This window comes from Idiotropiscis lumnitzeri, chromosome 5 (genome assembly GCF_059441095.1).
Source record: "Idiotropiscis lumnitzeri isolate Australia: NSW breed Sydney's pygmy pipehorse chromosome 5, RoL_Ilum_1.0, whole genome shotgun sequence".
Lineage (NCBI taxonomy): Eukaryota > Metazoa > Chordata > Actinopteri > Syngnathiformes > Syngnathidae > Idiotropiscis > Idiotropiscis lumnitzeri.
The window spans coordinates 27,988,517-28,015,166 of NC_142395.1; the positions used below are offsets into that span (position 1 = coordinate 27,988,517).

Genomic DNA, 26,650 nt, shown 5'->3' on the forward strand with positions numbered 1-26,650 from the left:
TCGAAAAGTCTGACTGATTGTGCTAGATTTTCTTTTCTTTACAGGGTGAGTCAAGAGGCCCTGATACCACGAAGACCCACAAAGTCACAGCGTCACAGTCTCCAAACAATCGTCAGTGGCTCACGGTTGACAGTGAGTGGGACACTCGTCCAAGGGCCAGCTTTCCCAAAACTTCGACACTGCCACCCGAAGAACATCAGGATGAAAACTCTGCACTCGACTTTGACTCGGACTCTGAACCCAAGTCCGTCTCGGAAGAGGCTGCTGTCTCTCAAGTCGAAGCGCAACTCGACTCGGATTCATCACCCGAATTTTCATCAGAGACAGAACCGGACGGTCCGGGCAAGGAGAACGAAGTTCGGAAAAGCTGCAACAGAAAAGCGTCGGTGGGGGGTTACTACGATCAGAGTCTTGAATGTGACGCATTTTCAGAATCCGCTTCAGGAGCAGGATCCGAGGACGGGCAAGGAGGACTGGACTCGGGTGCTGCAGAAACCGAATCAGATGCCCAACCAGAAATCGGCATCATGTTCCAAACCGAAACAGATTCAGAACATTCGTCTGAGCCGCACGGGGACTCTCAGGGGTCTGTGGAGTCGGAGCTTGACATTGAATCTGAGCACGAAACAACCGACGACCCGCAGCCACTGCGCTCGGACCTCGAGGAAGAGTTCCCAATCGGACCTGCTTGGAGGCCACTTCTAATTGCCAACCCTGGCCTGCAGAGGCCGGAAGAAGTTGAGGACGCCGGTGCGGAAATTGAGAGTGAGGACTTCTGTGGCGTGTGTCTGATCGGTGGGGAGCTTTTATGCTGTGATCGCTGTCCAAAAGTTTACCATTTGTCATGTCACATCCCACCTCTGCTAAGCTTCCCTTCGTAAGTTTCCAAGTGTCTCGCTCCAAATACACGACACGTTTTCACTGGTCTGACCATTATTTATTTGTTGTCCTCTCCAGAGGTGACTGGCTTTGCAGCTTGTGCAGAGATGTTGTGCAGCCGGAGGTTGAGTATGACTGTGAAAATAGAAGAACATCTGGAGAGCGCACATCAGGACACGGCTTGTCTGCGTGCGATCAGAGAGTAAGAGCAAAGTCCTTTTACAAACCATCAGGGGTGATGCACATTCTTACTTGTGTTCTTGCTCTATTTTTATTTATTTTTTAAATTTATATTTTAGAAATGTGAGCGATTGACCCTCCTGATCCTCAATAACATCCTGAGTGCTCCCTTTCAGGAGCCCGTCAGTCCACTGGTGAGTCCTTTCCGTACTTCCGCTTTAATTATTTAAATGCAAGTCAAAAAGCCTATATGAAAAAAAAAACTAAAGTGCCTTAAATATTTCTGCTGTCTTGTATGTTGTCCTTGAGGCACCAAAATTCCCCCTTCACTTATCAAAGTGAAACAAGTCCGAAGATTATCAGGAACTTAATGATAGTGATGGGAAAATGAAGCTTCAAATTTGCTTCATGAACCAGCTGCTGTATTTTTGAATCCTCTAGATGGCACTGTTGGTTTAAATAAAGGGATTAAAAAAATGGCAATTCAGTGTGTCAGAGAGTGCCATCTAGAGGAGTCCAGAAATACTACAACTGGTTCATGAAGCAGATTTGAAGCTTTATTTTCCCATCACAACTTAATGATTCATGTCATGGACACAGTGGCAAGCTGTCCATTTGGTAGCTCAGCCTTCAGTGCGGACTGAAGCCGATAAAATGTTTTCATCAGTTTGGAATCTATTTAGCAAATGTCTCTCACTTGAGCTGCAGATTATTAACTCGCACATTTTGCTCTCATTAATCAGTGGACAAATGAATGAATAGAATAGAATAGAAATCCCTTTATTGTCATTGTACTCAAGTGTGCAACGAGATTAGATGCTGATGAATTTGAAATGCGTCGGCGTAAAGTGAAAATATCAAATATCGATGCTTTGTGGTATAGGCCCGTCATTACTATCAGATCATCAAGCGACCTATTGACCTGTCCGTCATCCGAGCACGACTCAACATGAGGAGCTCGCATCATTACAACTCACCTGACCACTTTGTGGCTGATGTCTACCTCATGTTCCACAACTGTGCAAAGTTCAACTATGTAAGTAATGATTTATGAACTTGAATTTGTTGGCTTTCCCTTCTGATTGATCGCTGTGAGCATTTTTCTTCGCTCGTCTGACCTCAGCCTGATTCGGAGGTGGCGCAAGCCGGCCGCAGCTTGGAGGCCTTTTTCACCACCAAGCTGGAAGAAGTCTTCCCAGGCAGAGCTTTCCCGGCGGCTGGGGCGGACAGTGACAGCGACGAGTACGATGAGGCCTTCCGAGCAACTGACAGTGGTTTCCCCTGGCCGGAGAGGAGGGAGCAGTGCCACAGGAAGCGGAAGCGGCGACAATCGCTTGTCAAGTCAAGGAGACATCACATGTAACTAGGACTACACTATTTTTAGTGTACTTTGATATTTATTTTTAAACACCTGGTGAAATGCTCGTGTTTTATTTGAATAACAAGAGCGGCATGGCGGTTTTGCATCGGTTAGTAGTGATGGGTAAATGAAGCTTCAAATCTGCTTCATGAACCAGTTGTATTATTTTTGGACTCCTGTAGATGGCACTCTCTGTACAACATTGGGCTGAAAGCATACTAAATTGCCATTTTTTAAAAACCCTTTATTTTAACCAACAGTGCCATCTAGAGGATTTGAAAATACAGCAGCTTGTTCATGAAGCACATTTGAAGCTTCATTTTCCCATCAGTATTGGTTAGCACTGCTTTGGGGTGGGATCTGGGTTTGAATTTGGACTTTTTTTGTGGCTTTTTTCTCACATAGTCCAAAAGTTGACGTCTTTGATAGTAAATGAGTTAATTGTCTTTAAAATGTGGGAATGAATGATTTAGTCTGAGTCTTTCAGGTGGTTGTCTGTACCCTGCCACTCACGCAAGGTTATCCGGGATAGGCTTCAAGCGCTGTCCAAAACGGATGGATTGATGGATGTAACGACAGCACCCGAGAGCGCTAAGGCTAAAATCTTTTCCAGTAGCAAATTCACTAAGTGGCTTTGAGTGTGTGATATTAATGTTTTGTTCCATTGGAGCCAGAAGGAATTTTGGATCTCAGTCAAACTTTGCTTCTTCATGCCTATGAAGATCCTCGATAAGCACAACAAACCAAAAAAGGGATCTGATAATATCCAACCAACAACTCAATTTCAACATGGAACTGGATTGACCAAAAATTTGGCTGATTTTTATTTATTTTTATTTTTTTAGATTACAGTATCATGACAAAGTTTTCAACAACACTTTGAGAACACTAGCCGGTCGACAAGTAATCCGAGTTCGGAGGGTTTTGTAAGCCAATTGTATAATATTTATTATAATTATCTTATTTTGCTTGTTATTATTCCCCCACCCTTATTGCATTAACAATCACTTGTTTTATAAGTACCTTGTATCATATACAGTACCTTGAGGTTTGCCATAATGTACAAGAATACTGCTGTTGTATGTTTGGGGAAAAATGTGTCCTTTGAGAATGAACATTTGAACATTTTGTTCATTACAGCACTTTGATATATTGTATTTATTGTGGGAGTAAATGTCCGGTGCACATGTAAAGCTCTACATAACTTAGTCCTTTTCAGATTTCATAATAGTTGCTAAAAGGATTGTACTCAACGAATGTAAATATTTCTATAGAGGAGACAGTCACTCTTCCTGCTTGATTCAAATTGGAATGTCAATTATACCCGTGGTATATAGAAGCGTAATATACGGCCATGTAGTGTTTATACTTAACCTTATTTCTTCATTTAATGACCTTCACTGTCCCGCAGTATGTTTGGTCCACTAGAACAAAAGATGCCGGAGACTATCCATAGATGAGCACCGTATTTTCCGGACTATAAGGCACACTTGTATATAAGCTGCAGCAACTCTTTTGGGGAAAACAAAAAAAAAACACCAGAAAATAAAAAAGCTGCTTCTACAGAATAATTTTGTACTGTGAATGCACACAAAGGTACATAATGAGATTGTTAAAAGAGTGCCTTTTAACACGGCAACAACTTTGCTAATTAAAACAGAACAAACCCAAGAGAAAAAAAAACTGATTTATTGAGCGTATTTTCCGAATGATAGAGCGCCCCTAGTGGTGAAGGAAAAATCCACAGAAAGGTATTAGCCGCACGGTTCAAAATCTTGGAAAAAAGTAGCGGTTTATAGTCCGGAAAATACGGTAAATTAAGGGCCAGATCTGGATGAAATAATAAATCCCACTTACCAATAGTATTTAATTGGTGCGGGTGTGTGAGGATTTGAAAAATATTAGGTTTCTGTTCTGAATGTTTCAGTCTTACCAGGAAATGGTTGACCTACTAACGGCAAGTATCTCAGGCACATGCAATATAGCGTAAGATACAGTATTGCTGTTTATTCTTGATCGTATCTGTTATTGTGTTCCGCTGAGACTCTTTCTCGAATTCTAGCACATTTCCTTTTTTATGTTTATTTGCTTCCTTCAGTGTGATAGCAGGACTTTTATGGTGTATGTTCACCGTTGTGTGTACAATACTTTGTAAGTTGTTTTGAAAAGTGCTATAGAAATAAAATTATATTGATGTGTTTCATCTGTAGTATTTGTGTTAGCGTGTATTTAATTTGAAAGGTAATTCCTTCTTTTCGTTTGCGCATGTATGAAGCTATAACAATATTACCAAATCACTGTTTCTATTTCAGTAGAACAGTTTGGATCTTTTTAATTTTTATTTTTTTAAAAGTCAGCCATAACTTCGCATATCAACAATAATAAAAAAAAAGGAAAAGTGGAAAAATTGTTGCAAAATTGTCATTTTTTTGGGATTTATTTTTTTAAAAGTCAGCCATTTCATATCACAACAATAATAATAAAAAAAAGTAAAGTGGAAAATGTATGTTGCAAAATTTTTGGATTTATTTTATAAAAGTCAGCCATAACTTCACATCTCAACAATAATAAAAAAAAAAGTAAAGTGGAAAATGTATGTTGCAAAATTGTCATGTTTGGATTTATTTTTTAAAGTCACCCATAACTTTGCATATCAACAATAATAAAAAAAAAAGTGGATAACATATGTTGCAAAATTGACATTTTTTTATTTTTTTAAAAGTCAGCCACAATTTCGCATATCAACAATAAAAAAAAAGTGGAAACATTTTTGGAGCAGGGCAATTTTTTGGGCGGGTCACCACAAGACGTGTTATCTAATCTTCAACTTTGACCAAATTGTTCCCAGACATGGATTATAATGATGCCATTCTTGTGTTTCTTCTTCTAGAGGCACCACAGGAATAAGTCAGTGGCACTGTTTGAATCCACAGCAATGGTCAGCAGGCAACTCGGTAAGTTTCATTGTCGGACAAGGTTGGTGACCTTTCAGTCAGCAGAGTCAAATTCCACAGAATGCTAATTAGACACAGCTGTAACCTTTGGTAAACAATGAAAAGGGCAGGCAGAAAAGGCACAAAGAGAAAAAAATGATTCCTGACGAGTGCAGCAGTCTATGAAATCAGCGTTTGGAGTTTGTAGCTCGAAAATCGTGCATGATCATTTATTCTATTTGATGTGCTGACCTTTTTTGTGCTATTCATTATGCCGGTCCCAATTTGTTTGTTTACACTTAAGTCGTGGTGACAGTGGATAAATGTAAGCGCGGCTGCATTGACACGTACAAAAGTGACTTTTAGAGCTATTGATTGTCTTACTGATTTGTGTTTACGTTTTTGTAGCGGTGACACTGGATAAAATGTAGCTGTGTCTGCACTGACTCACAATCGGGTGTATTTTGTCACTGGAAGGAACAAGTTCAACAGTCATGGAGCTTAATTTCCACATTCATGATGAAAATATTTTGAATATTGTTTACATCAACGAAAAAGTGTGAATTTGAGGAAAGATGAAGTGTGGCAAAAGTACATTTAATGAAGCTATCCCATTAAAAAAAAAAAAAAAAATCCAAAACAAAGTAAAATTACCGTATTTTCCAGACTAGGCACACCCGCATATAAGCCGCAGCCACCCTTTCAATTTAAAAAAAAAAAGATATAAAAGCCGCACCTGACTACTTTGCTAATTTACAACTTTGCTAATTAAAACAGAACCAAGTGAAAAAAAATCTAGATTTATTTAGCGTATTTTCTGAACTATAGAGCGCCCCTACTGTCAAAAGAAAAATCCACAGAACAGCCGCACCATTGTATTAGCCGCATGGTTCAAAATCTAGAAAAAATGTCGCGGCTTGTTGTCCGGAAAATATTGCATTTAATAATTACCTTAATGTATATGTAAGAAAATATATTCTTTCTTGCTCCTAAATCTGTAGTGGTTTAAACTTTATGCGATATATGAAGAACCGTTATAGAGATGTACCAAAATATCCAGAATACTCTATTTTATATTTAACTTTATACATTTATGGGGCCTAAAAAATGGCTTATAAATGGAAATACAAAATTTGGGCGGACATTTTAGAGTTTGTTGATTTTTCATTTTATAATTTTGAATAGCCAGCTGTCATTTTTTTAAGTGGGATTTGAATAGTAAATGTACCAAATTTCAAGCTTTTATCCCCATTTAAATGAATTAGTTGCTCGATTAAAACCAATCCTGTCTTAATTAAAAAGTGATTGAAATGATGAAGTGCAAGAACATTTAACAACGCAATTCTCACAATTAAAAAAGAAATAAAAGAAAAGTACATTCAACAAACCAATTCTGTCTCAATGAAAAGTGACTAAAATGAAGAGAAAACTACAAGTGCAGGCATTTTTTGTTTTTTTCGGGAGACGGCTACTACATCTATCATCTCTTAAATCGCTTCTTGCCACTCTTACTGTCTTTGTCATAGTTTTCTCGGCTCTGCGTGTCTTCCGCCGTCTCTTGCGCAACAAAATGAAAGTCGCCCACGTTGGCAGCCCCTCGTTCCTCGTTCGCAGGATTCTTGGAGCCGTGAACGTGATGCCCGCTCAGAGTCATAAGGGACAGGTCACCCTGCAGTCTTAAATTCCCATCCAAGTCTTCCCGTGACCTTTTCCGAGCTCCATCGGGCACGGGGTCTTGTTCGTCGTTATCTAAGTCAGTGCTGCCATCTGAGCTGTTTTCAAATTCGTGCCACCAGCGGAAATATCTGCTGCTGCTCCGCATTTCCTCTTCCTCTTCCTCGTCATCTCGAGATCTGTTCCTCGACGGTCCCGGTTGGGGGTCTTCTTCATCCTCCACTGGCTGGTGGACACCCAACTCGGCCTCGGGCCCGACCGCGACGACCAACTCATCTTCATGGTCAACGAGATCATCGGCGTTACTCTTTTCAATCTTGATATCACGTACAACGTTCTCATTGTCAACGTTAGCTTGTTGCAGCGCCGCTCGGGGAGGTACAAAGAATCTCATGTAATGATTGACAAACAAATGCATGAGGAAAACAGAATCCATGTCTTCCTCATCACCAACATCGTCATGGTCATCATTATCATCATCATCATCAACATCATCACTATCAGTTGGTGGCAGATCTGCAACTGGTATGGATGTACGGTAGCCTGCAAGATAATTAAAACTTGGAAATGATTCTACCATGCATCCGACTATCTGAGCTTTGCCACCTTGCTATGCGGCCGGAGCCGGGGCCTGCCCCAGAACACCAAAACCACCAGAAATACTGTAGCTGAGACGAAAAAAAAAAAAAAACCGCTATAGAAATCACATTTGATCCACTTACGATTTGGACCGTTGTGGTCTCCATCTCCTTGGCCGTCCATTATTGTTCTAAGAGGAATCAAATACTTTACTCAGTAGGGAAGAAAAACACCATATATATATATTTATATATATATATATATAGAGAGAGAGAGAGAGAGAGGGGGGGGGGGGGAGAGAGAGAGAATTTAGATCATTTAATAAAAGATATTTTGCAATATTCATTCTCTTAAAAATATTTTTACTGCTGTGTTCTTTTACACGGAACTGTAGTATTCTTCACAGTGCAAAGGTGGCACAGCATTTTAGGCTTACTTTGCTCTTAAAATATGTCATATTTTAGCCTTCACCAGCTAATCAAGATCAGCCAATTTTGGAACATCATTCAAGGAGTTGCTCCGTGCACTCCAGTGTGCAAAATTAGCAACTAGTACTTTTACTGAAAAATTATAGTTGATGGGAACTCCGACTCCCTGATAGGACAGTTAGTCCTCACCCTTGTTACTCAAGGACGGTCCTGTTCCTCAAAGGCCGATGTCCTGTCCGTTTTCCATCTCTCCCTGTTGCAACACACTCGATTCAAATGATCAGATAATCAGCAAGGTCTGCAGAGGATAGATAATGATCCTGATCTTTTAAATCAGGTGTGCTGCAGCAGGGAGAGTGACACCGGCCCTCGAGGAACAGGATTGAAGACCCCTGACCTCTGTGCAAACCACTCATTCACTGTCCTGCCAAGCTCATGCAAAATGTTTGCAGCCGTGCAGTATTCCAAACAGCTAATCGTAATCAGTAGATTGATTTTGTTGTAAATAGTATAATCTCTTTTTTTATGAGATTATTTAAAACAAATAATTAATTACATTCATTATGAATAATACAATTGAAAAAATGAGAGTGGATTAAGATTTGACATATTTTGACAAGCAGAAATATATGTAGACCCATTTGAAGTCCAAACCAAATCCATACAAGTACCTTCAGCTCAGCAGACTGCTCTATTGGATGACTTCAGACTTTGCAGTCAGAGGAAATTTGGTGCGGGTTTCCCAATTGTGTCATTTTCAAAACATGTACTTTTAATTATCGTCTGAACTGACTGAACCCGAACATGGTTCAGAATAACGTATACTAATACAGTGGGGACACAACTGCTCAGTGACATCACACAATCTTTGTCAGCATTGAATCAAAATGCTTTGATTAAAGCAATTTAGGACAGCACACAATGTCATCATTATGATGATAAACTCTGAATGTGTAAAATAATAATCATCATTTTTTTTTGTGTGGGAGATTAATTTGGGAACTGTGCTCTTAAGATCAATTTTAGAACAGCTAGAGTAACATTCACGTGGAGCAACCTATAATGACTGCCCAAATTTGTCTACCAGGCTGACATTTGACCCCAAAAATCTACGAGGCATCATCTGTAGTGTAAAAAATAGAAAATAAATACGCCGTAGCCTCTTGCTCCGCCATTTTTTTAAATGATCCATTTTTAATTGTATTTTATTTATTTATTGTTAACAGGGGTTGAGGAATGGAACCATCATAGTATTAAAAAGCAGCACTGGGGCCCACGTAAATTGCCAAGGTAAAATCCACCCTGATATTGAGGCAACAACGGTACACCAAGGCGACGATATAGAGGCAAAAACAAAAAGTGTATAAACTAGTTCTTAATAATATAATGATTTAATCATTACAATATTAATCATGTTATCCTCACATATTTAATTTCAATTACAGTGTTTAATAGAATAAATGCAATTTATATATAATTTTAAACTGCAATGCATTTTATTATTTAAATGAATAAAAAATAATTATGTAATAATTATAATTATTTCAACAATTTTAGGAAAACAATGAATAAATGTATGGAAGTATTAGTCTGACTGCTCAGGGCAGATAAAAGAATGGAACAATCCAAATGTGGCCCACAGTCCACACTTTGCGCACCCCTGATCTAGGTTCATCTAAAATGTGTGTTCTTGAAATGAGGAAGCACAGAAACATGAGGTGATCATCCTAAGCGGAGCTAAAATTCAAACCCAGAACTTCAAAACTGAGGTTAATGCGCCAACCTTTAAACCACCATTCTGCCCCAGAATGACTGATATTGAAACGGAAATTAAAAAAATAAAAGGGAGACTACTGAGTTTTTTTTCCCGTTGCGCCAAGTATTCCAAAGGGGTATTGAAGATAATTGACATAAATGTTATTTTTTTTTACGTTTGTGTTTAAGTGCAGGAGTTGAACGAGCACTTCTATTATGGATGGGATATGCCACACTTTAAGACTCAATAAAAGACTCATCATTTCATATGAGCATTTTTGCAATTTTTTTTCTCAATAGAAATATTGTATTCACAGCCCAAAGACAGCTGGGATAGTCTCCAGTACGACTGTGACTTTATATGCGTATTTATTTTGATACATAATAAAACAAAACTTAAATTCACATGGAAATATTGTTCACTTCAATCTGCTCTAATTCTTTTGCATCTTAGCCACATGCACCTAATAAAAATTGTTTTATCTCCCTTAATGGTATTATTATAGCGCATTTCACAACAGATGGAGCTGTAGCAAAGCGCTTTCCATAAGGTGCAATAAGTACAACGTGTAAGTAAATTTGTCACGTCTGTCAGAATGCTTTCAATTGAAATTAAGTCAACGTTCAACCAGGCAAAGAAAAAGGCATTCGAGTGAATACCTGCAGTAAGAATTTCTGTCCGCGCGAGGGCGACGAGTGACCAGGACAAAAGTGAGGAGAAGGCTGCCGATTGAATTGGATGAGATTCATTTTAGTAACACGCACAGCCTGGTGAGGGCGCTGTAAGACCGCCACTTGAGGCCTCCTTGACTCGCCAGCTGTTTGTCCCTCTTCCTCTCCCGTAGTCACTTGTCGACTGGCGTTTGAAGTCTTTCAAAAATGAAAAACTATTCAAGGTAAGGCGCGTTTATCGGTTTGTTTAGAACTACCGCTCTCAATGTTGTCGTCTTCCAAACTTACATTTGGGTATATGTGTGTTTTGGGGCTGCCTGGAAGCGCTTGGAACACACGTTTGTTCTGCTTCACCCTCGTTGCTATGACGACGCGTACTAGCTAACGCACCCGTTAGGAAATTAGCTCCAAAGTGGAATAATTTGTGCATTCTCTTTAGGCTGAAGTTAACAGGTGAAAGTACATAAAGTTAGTGTGTATGTTTTCGTTACGTGAGGGGCTGGGCGGTTTGACTGACTTTTAATAACAGAAGCTGCAGACTGCAGCCGCCGCTGTGCGACCGACTTGATAGAAATGTGCTGACTTCTCTGGCTTGTCATTGCAACAGAATTGGACTTGTTTCTGCCACTGCCCACATTTCTCCAGACGTCTGCCCTCGTTGCGTCCCAAAGGCTGAGGGCACAGATTGGCTTTAACCGGGATTAAACCAATGAGGGAAAAAAATGTTGAATTTGTTGGCCCTTATCTCCCAGCAACATGTGGAAGGCTCTGAGCAAATGGCACAAGTTGATCTTTTGCTTCCCTTTTGGCAAGGCGTGTTTTCATGCCAGATGACACTCAGCAAACATGGCCACTAGAAACGGAATTCTTCAAGAGGTCGGGGGAGTAAATGAGTTGGTTTAGCATTGTGGTCGTGTGGTGTCTACACGTCAAGTGAAAATATTACTTAGGGTTAGACGAGATAATGGAATTTAATATACAAGCTGTAAAAAAAAATAAAAAATAAATAAAACATCTCAGTTTTAATCAAATGTAAGAGTAATTATCCCATATACATCGTATACAGCTAATGAAGTGTTTCCTATTAAAACTCATTCGCTGCCATTGACGGATATAGAAACCAAAAAGTACCTTCATTTTACCTGGGCTGGCATTAAGCAAGTTGCCTGAACATAAAAAACAAAACAAAACATACTGCAGATATAGAGTACACGCCATATTAAAATGCCATTTTTCTGAATGTAAAAATTGAAAGTGATAAACCTTTGATAAAAATTGAAACTGACAAATCTTTGATATGACTGAAAACCTTTCAATCGAAAATAAACTACGTGCATGTGGACATTGCTTCAAAAAACAGTCTTGAAGCTGTGAAACTGCCACAAAGTTGATTTGCAATCTACACATAAAACAGATTTACAAAATGTGCACAAAAAACAACCACAGAGCGTGAAGTTATCCCAATGCTAACAAACAGTAAAGATAGGCTAGCGAATAGCATCGGTGCCAAGTAAACAGAGGAGCAACATTTGTAAACGGATAATATATAATAATACTCACAGCCAAGCATATATTCTTCCTTCTCTGCAAATAAGAACAAATATTAATGGCGCTTTGCATGTTTCGTATCATTCATCTGAAGATGACCAAAAGGAGCAACACGATGACCATTGAATTGAATAAAAAAATTTGGCCAAATTATTTTATTCTTTACATTGCACTACCAACATTAGGTGTAAGAATTGTTTCATGATGTGTCCATCGCTTCAAGTTGTTGGCAAAAGAATTTATACCCCTTTATCGTTTTGGAAGAATTTGACTGCGCTGGTGTACCTAATGAAGTGTCCACCAGATTTTCCTCAGTGATGTTCGGCGCTTCGGCGTGACGTCCTCACTGTATCAGATTTAGACGGCAAGCTTTGATAATCTGCCTGCATGATATTAGGTTTCACCTCATCACTTGGTGACGAAGATGAGTGCTATATTTGCATTCTAAACATGCAATTTCTTGCCTCATCAGGTAATGTAATTCCACGCTTCATTAGGACTGTGAAGTTTATCATTTGTCATCAAAGCCAAGCTGTCAATAAATGATTAAGTTCCACATTTGGAAAATGTAACTTTTGGACTCCAGCAAAATTGATTGATCTTACGCGTTAATTGCAGTTAGGAAGAGAGAGACTTTGTTTGATGTCGCCGCTGTATTTTAGTGGCTGCCGTTTCGCAGCCAAAGTGCTGCTTGAACCAAATGTGTTCAACTATTACGGAAAACAAACCTCCAGAGAGTCTGTACAATAATTAAAGTCTTAGCTTGATAATGTGACTGAGATTGAAATTCAGTTGGTGTGGCTGGTAAAAGATTGATGTTTCCTTTCCGTATGGATCTGAGCTGAATTTTGGTACACTGAGATTGATCAATTACAGTGGGGAAAAAAAAACATCCGTCCATGATCATGAGGCAGTTTTTTTGTGATATAAAAATGAGAAAGAGATAAAACATTTCCAAACTTTTTCCCACCATAATTTCAAAATGTATGTTTGACAATACTACAAAAGAATGAACTTGATGATTTGAGGGCTGTTTTTCTTCAGGTTGAAATTTTCAACATGTTAAAAATGTAATGGAAACGAGACTAGAGAATATTTTCGCAACCGATAACAAACCCTGACAAAAACAACATTTGTAATTGTATTCATTTTTTTACTCTGCCTTTGAAAAGAAGAAAATCAAACGAGTTTTTACCAGCTTTGGTTAGATTACTGGTGGTAAACCTCTTTTTTTTTTTTAATATATCACAAAACATGGCATTTAAAAAAGGGCGTGTGTAGACTTTTTATATCCACTGTATGTGTTTATTCTTTTGGGGAAAATTGTGACAAATGCACGTCATTGGTAATTTGAGTTTAGTTTTTTAAAGAAATGCATCCACCGTCTTAGCAAATAGTAACCCTCTGAGAATTTAGAGTTTAAAAGTAAATATGCTTAATCCTGAGTTGATGTGGAAGGAAAGGCTAACCTTTGTAAGTTCGTGGTCTATTTGTTTCAAAGTGACACTGTGTGCTTTGACAAGAATGTCCTGCACTCACCAGCCGTAACCAAGCACAATGCTTTTTCAACCCATGTCGAGTGTAAATAAGCAGAAACTGTTGTCTGACGGGATGATGGCGAGAGTGAATGAAGTGTGGACTCTAATTACTTCCTGCCGAAACTGGAGATGAGACAGAGCTCAGTCAGAGTCTGTTTGGCGCGGCAAGGATGTTTACTCTTTGCTTCTGTTTTCTTTTTCCTGCAAGGGAACAAATACTTTTTTTTTTCTCTCGTCTACTCTTGGGTCAGTTTTGGCCCATGCGACAGTATGAACATTCATAACAAAGCTTTGAAAAAAATAAACTATCACTTTTTTTAAACAAATAAAATCGGTTTGTGACACAAAAGGAACAACAGATCATCCATCCGACCATTTTCCAAACCGCTTACCCTCATGTCTTATTAAAAGCCTTTCACTGCCATTGACGGATATAAAAGTCAGAAAGTGCGTTGTTTTCACCTGGGGTGGTACTGAATGAGTTCAACTTTTCTCTTTCAAAGGAACAGGACCTATGTGAGGTATCATACAATTATTTAAAATTTTTGATTAACATCCAGTATACATTTTTTAAATTAACATAATTTCATGGAAACAATCTTAGAAATTAATTTGTTAGATGTAGGCGCTTATGATATTGTTTAGGCTTGCAGAGAAGGCTTGCTGGCCCTGACCACTCACCACTGAATAAATGGTAAAGGGTTATCACACCATTACACATTATGAATTGAATACATGAAAGAAAATGTTTCTATGTTTTAAATGTACATTTTTCATTTTTTTATGCTGACAATGACAAAAATGTGTAATAAAATGTTTGTTTTTTTCAGTGGTTAGAATGGATTAATGAAATATCCACTATTTTCAACAGGGAAATTGATTTGGCATAGGATGAAATTCATTGACAAACTTGGTTTTGGAATGAAATAATTTCGTATCTCAAGGTACCAGCCCTACTCGCCAGATTATTAGACACTCCTGCACTGTTGACACTGTCAACTGTTATTTTCTGAAGAAAGGATTTCCCTTGACATTTACTTATTCATGCACGTTTTTCCCGGTCCTAACAATATGTTTTGTGTGCGTGTGGTTAATAGCAGTCGACTTTACCTGTTTAATGATAGTCAGCTGGTAAGTTTTCATTGAGTTACACGCTGTACCGCCGTGATGTATTTCATGAGGGGCAAAACGATCAAAAATAGCAGTTTGTTGATGCTACGTGTTAATGACGTCACGACTGTCTTTCACTTGTGCTTTTTTTTTTTTTTATCTGCCTTTGTTCGGGGGAGCGAGCGCCTTTTCCAGATTCGTGCAGACTGGCTGAGAAATGTGGTTAAAAACGAGTAAATCATGCCACCGGTTTGGTGTCCTCATATTGGGGTTGTAGTTTTAGAGGAAAGGCGAGCTGGAACAATACTGGTAGGTTGATGCATCCTCGAAACAAATAAGCCCTTTGTCACCCGTAAGACGACTCTTTGCGTAAGGACTCGTTTGTACACAACTGTTCATTTCACTTTGGAAAATAGTCCGTATATCACAACCCGGAAACGACCGGCACTTTGAGCTACATATGCGTAACACGTGATTGGACGTAGTTTCTGTCTGTCAAAATTAAATAGCCAATCGGATCGAAAAATGACGTACCGCGTCCGCGATTGACCGTCCCACTTCAAATATGTCTTCCATTTCTTATTAAATTTACACAATTACAGTCAGTACTAAACTCCATCACTAGTCTGATACCTGAATTAATGAAACGTTACAAAAAAAAAGAAAAGAAGGAGGGGGTTAAACCAGTGATTGTTAATAATCCTTTTATAAGTGGTAATGATATTCAAAGCAGTAATTTTACCAACAAACACATCAGAGAATAATTTCTACAAAGCTTAGAATTGTTTTGTGGGGGAATGTTCAATTTAGGAATATTGGTTGGAGTAAGGCGTGGCTTAATTCTTTTTAAATTCTTCATTTCAAATAAAGTTAGATAAATGCCTTTATAATACTACACCATATAGCCCCAACTATCGTGTATGTTTCACATTTTGTTAATATTTTTGTTTCAAATACGAATTTGTATTATTGATCTGTTTTTTTTTTTTTTTTTTTTCCTTTTTTTAATTATTTTTTATTTTAGTTTGATTCGTTGTTGCATAAAGAGATGACACGCTGCAACTACTTCTGTCAAAGCGTTTTTTTAAACCGTTTGTTAAATTTGTGCGTAATCTTTTTGCTCAGTTGTATATTTGTTTTATGTAGTTTTGTTTTTAAAGTTTTTTTTTTTTTTTACATGTGCATGAAAGTGTGATATTAGGACTCTTCTGAAAATGTAATGTTTGTATATCGATAAATTTGGGTGAGCTCACCACGATCATTTTCACAATCACTTTCACAATCACTTTTTCTGCCACTGTCATTTTAATCCATCCATCTTCTGAACCGCTTATTCTCAGTTATTGTAAAATTCACAATGGGTGATCCTTTTGATAGAGGGTCTAAAAGAGCCATTACCTTATTCATAGTGACACCGGAAGTACCCTGAACGTGCCTCCTCTAGTTTTCACCTCCTCCCTGATACACTCATCAAACGCATCTACCTTCCGCAAATGAGATATGATTGTGTTGATTGGAATTTTCAGAGGCTGTCACAATCATTTTGATGTGAAAATAGACAGGAGATAATGGGAAAGACAGGCCTGTTATTAGAGCCCTGTCAGGGCTAAAATGATGCACCGGAGTGAAGAGGTTAAAGACACAGCTTCCTTGTTAATAATTAATTGCTGTGCGCGTGGTGGATCCACTTCATTGCGCCCAGTCATCACTTGATAATTGCTTTACATTTAATTTGGCTACAGAGACTGTTTTTCAAGGTGGTTATATTGCGCTTCAAGTTAATATGGGCTCAGACAGAGACAGCAGTTTGGTCATAGGCGAGTGATTAAAAAATGACAAGCTACACTAAAGGTATTAAGTGTGAGATTGAGTCAGAGTTCATTTAATTAACGTAGCTAACTCAAGAATGTCTTTTCAACTGATAAAAAAAAAAAAATCCATAGACGTAAACATGGATATGTTACATACATATTGGACAATAGTTCCTTTTTTTATAGAAGGTTAGTAATATTTTCATTTGAACTGAAAACAGATTGGATGATGGGTATCCGTCTACCCATTGAGACTTACACCATGGACCGATCCCAATGCCCGCACTAGTACCCTTGCGCCCTTTAAATGATCATATTATCGCCCAGTCCTACTGTGATTTATCATTTTTGAAAATTTCACTGTACGATATCTGGTCATGGCGGCACGGTGGTTGACTGGTCAGCACGATGGTGGGTTCGATTCCGGCTCCAGCCTTCCCGTGTGGCGTTTGCTTGTTCTACAGATAATGGATGGATGGATATATGGTCATATTCCAAAAAGGCTTTTTTCCCCTTTTTTTTTTTATCAAATTTTAATCACATTACTGATTATATTTATTGATAATTTAATTTCAGGGGTAGAATTGAATAACAATTTTAACTAATGATACAACCAATCATGAGGAGCTATAAATTCATTTTTGTTCAAATATGATTTTGTCCATATTTTTTAAAGTGACCATACTCATTTCTATCCCTTTTAGACCTGCATATCGCCACTCGCTACAGTATCCACAGATGTATTTTATCAACAATAAAACATTAGCTGAACAAGCCCATTTTTTTTTCATTTACTTTTCTAATTGATCAGCAGCACAAACCATCATTATTGGTCAATTAAAGCATGACAAAGACAAATAACCCGGCCCTTTTTTCCGTCCCGAGATGGCAGAGGCAACATTTAGTGGCTTAGGAAAAAACACAACGGCCAAGGGCATCTCGGAGAGGGACGTGCCTCACATTCGGCTGGTCGGTGATGCCGACGTGGAGGTAAAGAGATTTTTTTTTTTTTTTTTACATAAATCAGTGAGTCACAGTCACACACTTTTTACATCTGCAGTGCAGACCATATGCATCAAAAGTTCATTTTGTCGCTGTATACAGTAGCTCACTTCACTTGTACACACAAAGCACTCTTGGCTAGCCTTGCGAAAACACAGATAATGAGTGAGTTAATTAGACCTGAGATTGAAACCAAATGCAGACGCAAACTCATCATTTGTCATTTGAATAGAAATTACTATATGCTGTAGTTCCACAGATTGGGGGAAGAAAAAAAAAAGAGAAAAATAGCACGTCGTCAGCGTTTTTAATTAGGACAGCACATACAGAATGCTGCTTTAATGATTATTCCAAAGAAGTTTAATGAGCCTTAATTCCAAGACAGCATCTCGGTCAGAGTCCTTTGTTGTTTTTGACGTGTGTGAGTTTAAGCAAGTGGCGAATAACATTTGGTTATTTTCTCATCCCAAAAGGATATATACATGTTTGGAAAGAAACTGGGCCACGGAAGTTATGGAGTGGTATATGAAGCCACACATATTAGGACACAGACCCAATGGGCCATCAAGACCGTCTGCAAGGCAGAGGTGAGTATTTACGAGGGCATGAATGATTCTCAACGTGTGGTATGAGGTCAAACTCAATAAAATTATTAAACTCTGCCATTCTGTGTTGTAGTCGCTTAAACTTTTAAATCATTTATCTTACATTCGATTTTGGTACAATTGATTGACATTTAACCATTTTGAACTGTTTGTTATTTGAGTAAAGAAAAATAATTGCCTGTGCAATACTTTTAAATGAAACGTTTTTATGTTCCCCTCACATTCAAGCGTAGTGTTCTTTTTTTTGTTTGTGTTTCTAAAAATCCAGTACAGTATCTATTTTTTTTAATTGTATAGTTCAGTTGTTATTGAACTTTTAGGTACAATGCATTTTCCTTTAATCTTGTAGAACTGTTTTCCTATATTTAAATACGTCCGCCTCAGGTCGTTCGCTTAGTGCTCCATTATTTTTTATTTCGTGCATGTTGGCGTGTTTTTGCCGCGTTGTGCATTAAAAGTGCTGTGTAAATAAAGTTTGATTGATTGCTAATGTTACAGTGGCTTACAATAATATTAAACCTTTGCCTCATTTTTTTTTCGGTTCACTCGGACCTATTTTACTATTATGTTTTAATGTTGGTCATTATTGTGTTTTTTTAAATTTATTTATTTATTTATAAGCCGGGAAGTACAAAGATCAAGATGCTGGAGCAAGAAATCAAAATCCTCAAACAAGTGGACCACCCTCACATATTACATCTGGTGGAGATCTACGAGACCGCTCAGGTAAGCGTTGCCGTCGTTTGCATTTATGATCCTGCGCACTTTTGGGTGGTGAGGTGCATCTATGCTTCCTCCCTAGATGACATATTTGATCACTGAGCTGTGTGTGGGAGGTGAATTGAAGCAGGTGTTACAGCAGAAACAGTTTTTTCCTGAGGAGGAGGCGAGACACATCATCGGATGCTTAGCTAACGCCATCACCTACCTTCACAAAAAAAGTAACACATTTCTCTTTGTTGTTACTTTGAAGAAGTGCACTTCTTAAGCATCGTAGTGTGCTTTTTTCTGGGCCGATACCGATACCGATTGTTAGTAGTCATGGAGACCGATAACTCATATTTGAAGCCCAAATTTATTTGTTGAACAAATGTTGTCAAAATTTGGAAAACTAAAAACTCCAAAACTTGACTCGGTTTAAATACCTTTAAGCGCATGTTTATTAAATAAACAACTTTAGCGATTTTTACCATGCTAAAGCTTTTTTAGATCTTAGAAAATAGACAGCTTCGTTTTAAAAGTCTGACAAAAAGTGCACGGAGGTCCCAGGCTCAGCTGCATGTCTTCAATGAAAACTAACATCTCTTTAAAGTTCACTACGGCAAATAGTTTTCTTTTAGTTGTGAGTTGTAGTAGACTCACATTTATTACAATTTGGCAAAGTCTTTTGTAGTGCATGTGACTCGAGGTGAAAAAGCAAACAGGCATCTTACCGCTGATTGGTTGCTACCCACTGCACAAGGAACCAGTCAGATGGTGCTTATCATTTATCGGCCTTGAAAGTTTAAAAATAGCAGATGCCGTTAATCGGCAAAATGCCAACTATCGGCCCCGATAATCAGCCCGGCCGATCATCGGGCTATCACTAAAGCATAGATAAAAAGCAATGCTTGGATTCTTAGACTAACAGTAATCTGGAAAAGAGACATTTGCTTTCATTACATTTGGTTTCTTTCAACTTGCAGACATAATGCATCGGGATTTGAAGCTTGAGAACATTTTAGTGAAAAATTCTCTTGATGACTATAATGGCAGGCTTGACATTAAGGTAAGGTTACAATTATTCTTCAACTTTCCACCATCGTTTCTGTCTCCTCCCGTATTGCAATATGCTTCACCCACCCTTTTCCATTATGTTTTGCAATAACTATATCTCATTAGGACAGCCTTCCTCTGGTCTCCAACACCTTTACAAAAGTAAAGACGCGTCTTAAAACAAACTACCAGCTGAGCTCAGCATGTTGTGCATTCATAACAAGCCAGCACTGCAATTTGTGCCGTGCGGGTTGAAAGTGAGCTCAGATACATTTCATTGTAATCTGGTCAGCGTTACGTGTAGCGCTTATTTGTACCATGCCACACACTAAACGCAAGCAAGATATGTTGAATCCCGAATATTGTTGATTTTCCATGCTAACATAATTTGACCCAGGCTAAGAATATCCTGGTAACAATTGACGCTATCAAATTTTGAATTACAGTTTCAAGACTGTTCAAAAACCAACAGATGCACGTTTCCGCAAGAAATTGGGCAAATGTGGCGGTACACGCGCACGGCACGCGGGACTGTTTCAAACTCACCAATGAACACTGACTGTCCCGACAGTCCCCAGTAAAATACACGACTTGGAACGGGCGCATTTTTGTGTGGAAGCATTTAAAAATCAGGTGGGACACACTGACAGTTGTTTAGAATTTTTCAAGCTCCCACTTGAACACTGTTATTACCACTGTCTCGTAAAAATACATTTATGGTTTGTACAGTTTTTTTTTCAGTTTCAAGATGCCTAATTTTCTTTGGTTTTACTCACACTGGTGAATTTAAAATCCATTTTGGTTGACAGTGGTCAAATCTCACGCAGAACAACTTCAAACATTATTTTGTTTTTTGTGTATTCCAGGAAATAAAAATCGGGGTAGAAGTATTTTATTTTTATTACGATCAAAAGTCAAATAGGGTCAAATATGATCCAAACAGTATGTCAGCGTAAAGTAAAATTTTTTCATATTCCAATAGAACAGTGAGACAAAGTCGTTTGATTTTCTCCAACCAGGTTGCAGATTTCGGATTATCAGTCAAGACTTTGGGTGTTGGAAGTGAAAACATTCTCTCCGACGTTTGTGGCACTCCAGTCTATATGGGTATGTATGGCAAGCGATGATCTTGGTGACGATAGCCAGGGTGGTACAAGCTCCAGTGTTGTCAGCTGTCTTTGATTCTCCCGCCGGGGGGGCCTGTGCTGGAATCTAATTAGCTGGGGTTGTAAATGTTATATTGTCATTTTCAAATGATTCCATGTCCCTTATTATAGCTCCTGAAATGATGAGCCAACGTGGTTACACACACTGGTGTGATATGTGGAGCGTAGGAGTCATTATGTATATTTTGTAAGTATACAATTACATTATTCATACCCAGGCAAGTGCTTATGGCTAAAGTTAGTGTTTCCTCACAATCTTCTCATAAAAGAACAACTGTTGTGTCATTTCGATTCCCAAGATATCATTCAACAAATCAAAATGGACTTCAGTGCATAATTTTTCTTGAGCATGAACAACACGCATAGATCCCCGATTCACGCACTCATAGACGTATGAATACATGAGTCTCATCTGTGTCCTCCAACAGGCTGTGCGGGGAGCCTCCATTTATATCCAAATCAAAAGAAAACCGACTTAAGGAGATTAGAACAATAGGAGTCCAATTTTCTTCACCCATCTGGGACACAGTCAGCGATGCAGGTGACACTTTTATCGCAAATGTCCTTCTCGAAATACCCGCAAGTTGAATGCAAAACACATGGGTCTTAAAATCAGAGGGAAACATTTGTGTCATGACGTGACTTGAGTTTGTCAACAGCCAAAACAGTAGTGACCTGCCTCCTGAAAGAAAACCCCGCGTACCGCATGTCGGCTAATCAGTTACGAGACAACCCGTGGATTACAGTAAGACACCCAACTTTTTCTGACTGCAGTCAAAAAGCGCCCACGCGAATGCAATGAGGAGCGCTCATTGGGCGTTGTTGTTTACAGGGTGACACCAGCACGCCTGCGATGCCTCTCAATGCACTGGAGATGATGCACAACTTCCATGAACAGGAAAAGAGTAAGACCATTTCACTTCATATAATTCAAAATACTCTTGATCGTAGGTGTGAGTTGGGATGAGATTCTGAACACTACTCATGGGTAAATGAAGCTTCAAATCTGCTTCATGAACCTCTTGTAGTATTTTTGGACTCCTCTAGATGGCACTCTCTGTTCATCATTGGGCTGAATTGCCATTTTTTAAACCCTTTATTTCAAGCAACAGTGCCATCTAGAGGACCCAAAAATACAGCAGCTGGTTCGCGAAGCAAATTTGAAGCTTCTTTTTCCTATCACAAGCGACCGTTACCAGGCTGGAATCGACAGGATCCGGGAAGCGCCACGACAGAGCAAATTTATGCGTTGGGAAACAAATGTAGGACAAAGAGTGTTTTCGCTTCCTTTCTCGCCGATTTTTGCCGTGGCGACACTTTGGCTGTGAACGCAGAAGACATCTTCTGGCCGCGAGGACAACATCTTCTCCCCGCCGTGCTCGGACGCACCCAAATCTCAGACGTTGCGTTGATAATTCAATACAAATGGGCAATCATAAACACGCAAAGACTCAGTTAGTGTAGCACCAACTGTTAAAAACAGAAAATAAAACCGAAGCGGCAGGAATCACTACACACGCCGGCGCACTGTCGGCCATGTTGCCTCAAACAAACCGAACAGTTTCAAAGAACATGTTCTTCTGTGACAGGTACACAGGCCCCAAACAACAACCCGCCAGACCATTCCCCTGTTCCCAGGACTGCTTCACCAGTGTCCCCTGAGGTCAAAAGCAACGGCTTGAACCACGATGATCTCAGCGACTCCTCCTGCACACCTTCCACATCCAACAAACTGGTACGTTACACTCATTCACTTGACCCGCACATGCATTTCCTTTCCGGGGATCTGTATGGCCCTCATGTAAACATGATATCAAATTTCTATTCAAAAAAGGATTTGCGTTTCCAGTCGGCAGTATACACATTTTACATTCTGATGATAAAGCACGCTGTGCTTAGCAGTTCCAATTCGTAAACATAATTTGTCACTTTCCCACTGGCGACAGCTACACAAGCAGATAAAAGGGAAATTTCCTCTGAAAGTGGAAAAACTACACGAGAGGACAAACTTTATGGGGGTTCATTAAAAGCATGTGTCTCTTTGTTTTTATGGAGGATTATGCACTAAACTACAAAGCGCATTTTCACAATACAGCTGGGTGAATTTGCATAATTTTTTTTTAATCCACATTTTTCAAAATATTGACCTTGACACCATTACAACCACATTGTTACATAAAAATGTTCAATATTTTTGTTGTGCGCCTCTGTTAGGACGCACAATTTGTGATTTATGGTTGTTACCCGTGTTTGTTGCTCTTAAGACCAAAGAGGGCAGCGGGCATCAACAGGACAAAGAAAAAATCATTGCCGGGGCAGTTCAGCCCACCACACCGCTGGTATGTTGGATTTTACAGACTTTTTTTTCAGATGTAGTTGCTATCTTATATTACATAGTTATTGCTCATTTACAACCATCATTTCTCCGCCATTCACAAGTATCGGGAAAACCCATTGCTCTACAATTTTCACCAGCCGCAGACTTCATTCACGACGCCTCTTTGCTGGCTTTGCAACGGTGCACACATTCGTCACTTACGTGGGTGGGCCAGAAGTCAGTAATTACAAGCGAATGTGTGTAGGTAATAGGTGCGTAAAAAAAAAGAGACTTGCACACGAAAGGAAAAATATGGCCGTAGAGATGTATAAAAGCAAAGTATTTGTTGTGTTTGAGGACAGAAATGACATGCTGGTATTTTTTTTGTTGTTATTTTTATAATCAAATGGCTATTTAGGTTGTCAAAAATATAATAGGGCATGATCATCTAGACTGGCCACATATCCAAAGCCACTTTCAAGCAACGGCCCGAATCAAGCTGCTGGGCTCGTACTAACATACTATGTATGGTATGATGTACTATGCGTACTAGATGCACATAAACTTGACATATGTCAATTTTTTAAATGGCTCGGGTCAAATTCAGCTCAATGATAAAAGAGATTGGTGCAATTTTTTTAACTTGTTTCCATTTTTATGGTGACAGGAGGGTTGATACATAATTACCGGTGTCCGTGTTGCTTATTTTAGTTTTCACCACTAGATGGTGCCAAATTAACCTTCCACTGAAGCAATAAAGGCCTGACCATGCTGCAGCGTTTTTTTTCCTTTAAATGAATGTGATTGACAATTGTCTTGCGTGAGATGAATATGAATCTGATCTCCGCAGACTGGCGTGAAACCCCGCCCACAGTCAAGTGTAAATGCGCGCAAGTCTCAACGCAAGTCAAACGTCAACACGGTGAAGAAAGCAGCCTCCCATCAAAACGGACAGACATCTCCTCCATCTCCTCTAAAAGTATGACTGACTGTCAGGGAGTGTCAAAACAAAACTAAAAGGCACGGAGATGCCTGGTGGAACAAAGAAGGACCTCAAAAACTAGATTTAGTGTTTGATGAAAAATATACTTGAAGGCTATTTCCTGTATTTAATGATACGGTTTAGCAGGGATGTGAACAAATAGTGCAATCTGGCAGGAGTGAGTAGAGATACACTGGTGATGGCAATGCCAAATTAAATAGTGGTCATTTTGTTACGTACACCTGCTCAAAATCTTATGCTAATTACTGTGCTCGTACCTGTCGTCTATCATTTTTTTCTCATACTGAGAGCCTCTTCATGTTTTAGTCACAAACATATTTCAGGTGTACCTAATGACGTGGCCAATGTGTGCGCTTTATAACTACCGAGTGAATCCAGAATCTCTCTTTTTTGCCAAAGGGCGTCGGTCTGTGGGACAGAGCAGATTGACTGCGCAAATGTTTACTTTTTCACCACGAGCTGTTGCCAGGCTGCCCAAACAACACAGGCACTCTTTGAGGTATTCAAATACATGTCGCACATCTACAAAATAGAGATCAACTCTGGCATCTGAAAATTACTCATTTCAAATCAATTATTTATTCGAAATATGTTTATATTATGTTAGCATTCAGGAAGTACAGGATGTCCATAAAGTCTCTTTACAAATCTGTCCAAATTATGATGAAAATAAGGAGAAGATACCTCTATAAAAGCACCCTTTACTTTATCCAACTGCTGTTTCCATAAGTGTCTTGTGTCATGTACAAATTGCAGGATATGGTAGATGAGTCCATTTTTCCATACGGTGCCTTTGAGACTTCCCATTTCATCCCCCAAAAGTTACTTTCTAGAACTTCATATTCATGAAATGAAGATGTTATGCTATTGAAATTGTATTTGCCATTGGGCAAACTACGACACTAAGCTCTGCTCAGCTTTGAGACCCCTTCAAAAGTCTTGGAACGGACAACTTTGCTTTTCTTGTATACTGAAGATGTTTATTTGGCTTACAGATCGAAACATGAGTCCAGCTTTTATTTTATGATATTATTCAATCCAGAGCTGTCGCACTTGACCCTTTTTTGTTGGTCAGTCCCCCGCCCTCTGCTACGGTTCTGGCCTCGACCCTCTGGCCTTATTCATAAAAATTGTCTCATATAAATTGCTCACGTGGCTTCATACAAAAGCTGCTCTTTCTTGAGTTGTTTAACACGTTTAGAAGTAATTGAAATAAAAGCTGCATTTCTGAACACTTGATCAGAAATCCAAACATTTTCAGCACACACACAAAAGAAAACTGAGGAATTGACCTTGCCGTTCCGATGCTTTGGCCGGTGACAAGATGTGCCAAAATCATGAACAATTTCACTATTATTCCACAAAAGGACTCAATATAATGGTTTTCTACGCAACATCTATCCAATTACTCAGATACTGAATGAAGATGATATCCCGACACTGCAGCGGGCGATGGGGATTTTCCTTCTGAGGCGGTGACCTCTCAATTTCAAATACAGCGACTGCTCCCATTCGGTGTCAAAACAGAAAGACTGTCACACAGGCTGCTTCTGCTCTGTGTGAATGCAGAGGATTGGGACTGGAGGGCACCACGGCTCTAATCTTGTTTGGAGGCCATTGAAAGCAGCCGGAGCTACTTTGAGGGTGCTTCCATTCAAGCACAGGTTTTTTTCCGCTGTAGAGAGAATAATCCCTCGCATAGATACAACATTAAAGTAGCCAAGCAGAACACACAGAGGCTGAATTTCAAATCCACCCATTTGCATCTTGGAAGTGAATGAGTGCCAGCAATGGGGCCTTTTTTTTTGCCTGTGTTCAAAAACAAGCTGCTTGTTGTCATTTTTTTTCCTCCCACATTTTTCTTTGTATTGCGCTCAAGAAACAACTAAAACGTTCATCAAAGTTCAGTTGTTACTTTTCTCCCCACTGTTTTGTTTGGAGAAAGCAAAGCATAAAATATTAAGATTATTAAGATGATTTTATGCTTGTGAAGCTGGGGTTTTCCTACTGGCATAAACACATTTTTGTTTTAAATTCATTTCCTGGAGATGTTGCTGAAGTTTACTACCTGTGTTTTTGGCATTGTATAATAATTACAAATTGCTCATTAAAACTGTGATGCTGTGCATTGTCTCATTAATGAATAAGCTTTTTTTGTCTTAAAATTAAATAAATTGCTGGGATGTGCAATACCTGTCGTTGACTTATTGCAACAGAATATCCATTTATAAAAAGTGATGGTGTCACTTTGATCTCGGTGGATATCGCTAGTGATGGGAAAATGAAGCTTCAAATTTGCTTCACGAACCAGTTGTAGTATTTTAGGACTCCTCTA

The 26,650-nt window shown here is 39.0% G+C and overlaps 3 protein-coding genes across 7 annotated transcripts in view; 2 read left to right on the top strand and 1 right to left on the bottom strand.

Annotated features, from left to right (window-relative positions):
• trim66 (tripartite motif containing 66) overlaps window positions 1-7,023 on the top strand; it is a 20,551-nt gene extending 13,528 nt beyond the window's left edge. Inside the window, exons 14-20 of one of the 3 annotated variants that reach the window (XM_088296294.1) lie at window positions 45-877; window positions 958-1,081; window positions 1,179-1,253; window positions 1,943-2,095; window positions 2,183-2,418; window positions 5,310-5,373; window positions 6,967-7,023. In XM_088296294.1, the coding sequence (XP_088152420.1) occupies window positions 45-877; window positions 958-1,081; window positions 1,179-1,253; window positions 1,943-2,095; window positions 2,183-2,418; window positions 5,310-5,373; window positions 6,967-7,008 (1,527 nt within the window). In that variant the 3' untranslated portion in view covers window positions 7,009-7,023. Of the gene's footprint in view, window positions 1-44; window positions 878-957; window positions 1,082-1,178; window positions 1,254-1,942; window positions 2,096-2,182; window positions 4,166-5,309; window positions 5,374-6,966 lie in introns of those variants that run through there. The other 2 variants (XM_088296295.1, XR_015843192.1) reach the window with 2 other exon arrangements.
• On the top strand, window positions 2,397-26,441 carry stk33 (serine/threonine kinase 33). 3 transcript variants are annotated; one of them, XM_088296298.1, is made up of 15 exons: window positions 2,397-2,418; window positions 5,310-5,373; window positions 17,353-17,457; window positions 17,943-18,056; window positions 18,696-18,800; window positions 18,877-19,015; window positions 19,760-19,842; window positions 20,849-20,936; window positions 21,107-21,182; window positions 21,424-21,536; window positions 21,655-21,740; window positions 21,828-21,900; window positions 22,585-22,730; window positions 23,260-23,334; window positions 24,163-26,441. In XM_088296298.1, exons 3-15 carry the CDS (start codon window positions 17,353-17,355, stop codon window positions 24,295-24,297), a joined length of 1,338 nt encoding a protein of 445 aa, XP_088152424.1. In that variant the 5' UTR covers window positions 2,397-2,418; window positions 5,310-5,373; the 3' UTR covers window positions 24,298-26,441. The 3 variants fall into 3 exon arrangements, with proteins under 3 accessions (XP_088152424.1, XP_088152423.1, XP_088152422.1); XM_088296297.1 differs by lacking the exons at window positions 2,397-2,418; window positions 5,310-5,373 and adding an exon at window positions 10,550-10,684; XM_088296296.1 differs by lacking the exons at window positions 2,397-2,418; window positions 5,310-5,373 and adding an exon at window positions 14,841-14,965.
• On the bottom strand, window positions 6,833-7,788 carry LOC148337556 (uncharacterized). Its single transcript, XM_088296299.1, has 2 exons — window positions 7,749-7,788; window positions 6,833-7,569 (listed from the first exon to the last, which is right to left on the bottom strand). Exons 1-2 carry the CDS (start codon window positions 7,786-7,788, stop codon window positions 6,833-6,835), a joined length of 777 nt encoding a protein of 258 aa, XP_088152425.1.
• Window positions 26,442-26,650: the final 209 nt, after the last annotated feature.